The sequence below is a fragment of the Corticium candelabrum genome, chromosome 15 (genome assembly GCF_963422355.1).
Source record: "Corticium candelabrum chromosome 15, ooCorCand1.1, whole genome shotgun sequence".
Classification (NCBI taxonomy): Eukaryota; Metazoa; Porifera; class Homoscleromorpha; order Homosclerophorida; family Plakinidae; genus Corticium; species Corticium candelabrum.
The window spans coordinates 3,119,342-3,124,341 of record NC_085099.1 but is presented as its reverse complement, the minus strand read 5'-3'; the positions used below and the strand labels follow the sequence as shown (position 1 = coordinate 3,124,341).

At 43.0% G+C, this 5,000-nt stretch overlaps 1 protein-coding gene across 1 annotated transcript in view; it reads left to right on the top strand.

The window, feature by feature from the left end:
* Nucleotides 1-5,000, top strand: part of LOC134190980 (serine/threonine-protein phosphatase 1 regulatory subunit 10-like) — a 12,888-nt gene that overhangs the window by 1,056 nt on the left and 6,832 nt on the right. The window contains exons 3-8 of the mRNA XM_062659537.1: nt 2,172-2,281; nt 2,346-2,432; nt 2,494-2,587; nt 4,607-4,648; nt 4,706-4,754; nt 4,813-4,924. Coding sequence (XP_062515521.1) covers nt 2,172-2,281; nt 2,346-2,432; nt 2,494-2,587; nt 4,607-4,648; nt 4,706-4,754; nt 4,813-4,924 — 494 coding nt within the window. The remainder of the gene's footprint in view (nt 1-2,171; nt 2,282-2,345; nt 2,433-2,493; nt 2,588-4,606; nt 4,649-4,705; nt 4,755-4,812; nt 4,925-5,000) is intronic.

Below are 5,000 nucleotides of genomic sequence, written 5' to 3'. Positions count from 1 at the left end.
TTTTATTTTTTAAATTTAATATTTTATTCTTTCAAAGCGCATCCTTACAGGACATATGTTTAAATATTTCATTTTTGTTTTCATTATTTTTATTTTTTATTATTATTTTTATTATTTTTTATTATTTTTATTATGTTGTGCTCAACCAGATCAGTCTGGTTTGTAAAGTCTATTACAAGTACCGGAAGCAAACCCTGCTTCAGAAGTACTTAGACCATAACGGCTGTCTAGAAAGAAGACATGACTTTACGAAGGATCCGAGTAGATCCCAGAAGCACTGTTTTCTGTAAGTGCTGCAGGTTGCGATGACCTGGAATCGCGCTATACCTGCATGCACTCTGCCCAAAGCTCCCAAGACCACCGGAACCACCAGTGTTCGACAATGCCACATGCGGCTTATCTCCACTCGCAAGTCGCTGTACTTCGCCAACTTCTCAGCATGTTTCCTGCCAATGTTGCCATCAGCAGGACAGCTGATATCAATAAGAGACAAGTGTTTGTCTTATTTTATATTATTTTTATTATTTTTATTATTTTTTATTATTTTTATTATTTTATATTATTTTTATGTGTCGTTATGCCCCTCCATAATGGGCAAGTGGGGTCTTTACCCCATCTGGGCGCCCACCAACCCGGCAGGTGAGCCCAGCGGGTACATGTGTCCGTGTAGTCCATACGGCGATCAATGACTAGCCAATTCGATATAGATTGCAGGCATTACGGTGACCGCGTACTCGATACAGCATGCCTAGTGGATATCAATGACCACCAGGAAAGCACTGGACGTCATCGTCAACGGACCGTTCGCCAGACCACAGAAACTCCCCAACGACTGAAACGAGTCATAGTCTCATGGATAAAGCTAGAGAAACATGAGAAAGAAAGACAGACAAGTTTCACAATTTACTGTCGTCACTGGGGTTTGAACCCCCAAACCATGGAGTGGTAGCCATTGTCGCTAACCATTTTATTTTATTTTTTATTTTTTATTATTTGTTTTTTTTGTGTGTGTGTGTGTGTGTGTGTGTGTGTGTGTGTGCTGTGTGCTGTGTGGAAAATAGGGCATTATTTTGGCTCCTACAGACTGAGCCTTGGTAGGACATCCTTGTATGGTGTTACATGTATAATTAAGTGCGTCCCCTACTGCAGCCATTTTGCATGTAACTTTTGTTAACCAACTTCCAAGAGAGAAATGGTGTTAAAGGCAGCTGAGGTTTTCTCTAGATAAAGCATGCTAGGAGGCACCCAAGTTCATAAAATTAGCAGTCACACCATTGGCAAGGCCATCACGTGCTAAGAGACAAGGTTTACACTATCATATATGCGTACAGGTGGATGTTTTGTCCAAACACATCCCTATACTTGTGCAGTATTTGGTGGGACAAGCAACACATTTGGTGGGACATTGTCCTATGTCCTACCGTTGTTTTCCACACTGGACTGTGTGTGTGTGTGTGTGTGTGTGTGTGTGTGTGTGTGTGTGTGTGTGTGTGTGTGTATGCGTGTGTGTGTGTGTGTGTGTGTGCATGCGTGTGTGTGTGTGTGTGCATGGTGTGCATAGTGTGGTGCATTGGCTCAGTTTATGGAGTATTTACATCCGGGACCTTACATGTTCATGTCACAATGATGGCGAGGTATGGCATGATTTCCTCGGGCAAGAAACTTACACACAATTGCCTCTCTACCTGGTCATTGACTGGGGTGGCAAAGGCCCCTGACTGCGACAAAGTCCATCAGCCACTGGGGTACAGGTGGGACTTTGGATGTCCACACCACAGTTGGCATTGCAATTGGTGCTCTTGCGAGTACCTGGCCAGGCTCCAGGAGATTGCTCAGCACGGCCCATAGCTCCTACGTAGTGCACAGGAACCCAGCCATCTGGCTGGTGAGCGTAACCCTAGCGAACGGGAGCTTCTTATCCATTTTGCCATATTTTGTGTGTGTGTGTGTGTGTGTGTGTGTGTGTGTGTGTGTGTGTGTGTGTGTGTGTGTGTGTGTGTGTGTGTGTGTGTGTGTTATTGGTTATATATATTAGAATTCTACAGCAGTCGTTGGACATAAAGAATTCCTAGTCACTCAATCACATAGACTTTTGTCAAGTCTTACTCTGTTATCTAGCCTGACAAGTTGTCCATTGTTTATTCCATTTTGTGTCTTATTCATTACATTAGGATTCTGTACCAGCAACTGTTGGACCTGAGGAGTTCCTCGAGCTGTTGACACCATTGCTGGGTGTCTCTGGGGCTCTCAAGAACGATGGCTCCGTCCCTGATGTAATCGAGTAAGTTTTATTGACTTGGTTGTCTAAAGTGTGTATTCTTGTATGTCCATGTTTTCTCGTTTAGACGAATGAAAGACTCACCAACTTTCATCCAGAAGTGTGTGTATGTTGAGATGCTTCGGGCTACGAAAAACCAAGCGATGCTCGGAATGTAATGAGTCGTGTTGTGTTCTGTTTGTAAACTGGACGTGTGAACGTTCTTGTGTGTGAAGTTTTCTGGAATGCGGAGGATGGCCGCTGTTGAGTAATTGGTTGTCGAATGCGAAAGCGAGTAACAATGTTGCTCTGATGTCGGAGTTGCTACAGGCAAGTTGAAATGTGTTAGTCTGTCTGTCTGTCTGTTTGTTTGTTTGTCTGTCTGTCTGTTTGTCTGTCTGTTTATTTGTCTGTCTGTCTGTCTGTTTGTTTGTTTGTCTGTCTCTTTGTCTGTCTCTTTGTCTGTCTGTCTGTCTGTTTCTTTGTTTGTCTGTCTGTGTCTGTCTGTCTGTCTGTTTGTTTATTTGTCTGTTTGTCTGTCTGTCTGTCTGTTTGTTTGTTTGTCTTTGTCTGTCTGTTTGTGTGTCTGTCTGTCTGTCTGTCTGTTTGTTTACTTGTCTGTTTGTCTGTCTGTCTGTCTGTTTGTTTGTCTATCTGTTTGTCTGTCTTTGTCTGTTCGTCTGTCTTTGTCTGTTTGTCTGTTTGTCTGTCTGTTTGTTTTTGTTTGTCTGTGTTTCTGTCTGTTTGTCTATTTGTCTGTCTGTCCTTCTGTCTGTGTGTTTGTCTGTCTGTCTGATTGTATGTTTGTCTGTCCATCTTTTTGTCTGTCCATGTATTTGTCTGTTTGTCTGTCTGTCTATTGTCTTGCAGGCAGCACAGTGACAACTGTGCAGACATACTGTCATGTCATTATTTTTTGTTTTGGGTGGTCAATCTGGTTTTTATGTCAACTGATTCCAACATAAAAAAATTAGTTGGATTGGCCCAACTTATTTTATCTATGAGCCGTAAGAAAGAGATTTACTCCCATGTTACGAGACTTGGTGAGTAGTTTACATATAGGGGTTTAAAACTTTGGTTACAGTTGTGGGTAGCCTCAAACTTGCAGACCAGAAAGCGCACGATCTCTAGTCTGGACCAAGTCGATGCTAAAATGATTTCGGAAATAACCTTCTAAGCCAATCAGCTCCTTACAACTGGAATGTCGGTTGTAAATTCTGATTGGTTTAGCAGTAATTGGTTATGCTAAGTACACTAACGCTGATTTCGTGCTTGTGAAATCCTCGTGGGTGGCTAAGTGCCCGCCAGAGCCGTGATGAAGACTCTGGTGCACGCACACATCTTACTTTTAGATTCAGCTTCAGTTCTTCAATATTTTCAAGCTTGCAGTGACAGGACATGCACAGCAGCGTCGCTAGACTATCACCGTTGACAACCGGTAGAGCAGTAGTCCCTCCAGTTGAGCTATTAGACTAGCTAGCGGTCTGCCGAAGAATCAAAGAGTCGTCGTTTCATGCCGTCCACCAAGATATCGTCGCAAACACGGCAGATGTCTCATCTTTGTTTGTGAGATCTCATGACATTTACAAATGATATGTTGATTTAGGTAAACGATCCTAGGCTGTTAGACTACCATTTAGCATCGCTTTTGATAAATACTTCCGAAATCATTTTAGTAGCATTGTGGTCCTTTATGTCGTACATGGCAACTAGAGACAATGGACAAACAGCCAATTAGATGCACGAAACGTTCATGAAAGAGTTTCTTTCAGAACAGTGTAATTCATGGTTGCGATTGCCGGATCTTGTCGGAAGTAAACAATAGAACTTATCAGTCTGCAACTGCTAATGTGAAATCAATCGCTTTCTTGGTTTACAGCATTTATATGGGAATTTAACGTTATGTAACCGTGTGTGTGCGTCTGTCCATGTGTGCGTGTTTACATCTCTCCATGTGTGTGTCTGTCTGTCTGTCTGTCTGTCTGTCTGTCTGTCTGTCTGTCTGTCTATGTGTGTGTCTGTGTGTGTCTGTGTATGTGTGTGTCTGTGTGTCCATGTGTGTGTGTGTGTCTGTGTGTGTCTGTGTGTGTCTGTCTGTCTGTCTGTCTGTCTGTCTGTCCATGTGTGTGTGTGTTAGTCCGTGTGTGTGTGTGTGTGTGTGTGTGTGTGTGTGTGTGTGTGTGTGTGCATCTGTCCGTGTGTGTGTGTGTGTGTGTGTGTGTGTGTGTGTGTGTGTGTGTGTGTGTGTCTGTGTCTGTGTCTGTGTCTGTGTGTGTCTCTGTGTGTCTGTGTCTGTGTGTCTGTGTCTCTGTGTGTCTGTGTGTGTGTACATGGTGTTGTCCGTTACAGTTGCTGAAGAAGTTACCTGTTACCGTCGACCTGTTAAGATCGGTAAGCCAACACAAACTACTTTCTCATCCCTACATCATCGTTACGATGCTTTCATAGGGAAATGCCGGAAAGGTTGTAAAGCAGCTCTCTAAGACCGATCACTCTAGTAAGGAAGTAAACATTTATTTACTATCAATGTGTTATTATTAAGTTAATGGATGTAGAACACGTAAAGAAACTGGCGAGTGATATTGTCGAAGACTGGAAAGCGTTGATAAAGAGTGCGACTGTTGGAAACTCGAATCCCGTGAAAGTAAAAGGAGAGAAACGATCAAAGTATGACGACTGCCTGCGGCATTTGTGGAATTACCACATGCACACACACAGACACACACACACACACACACACACA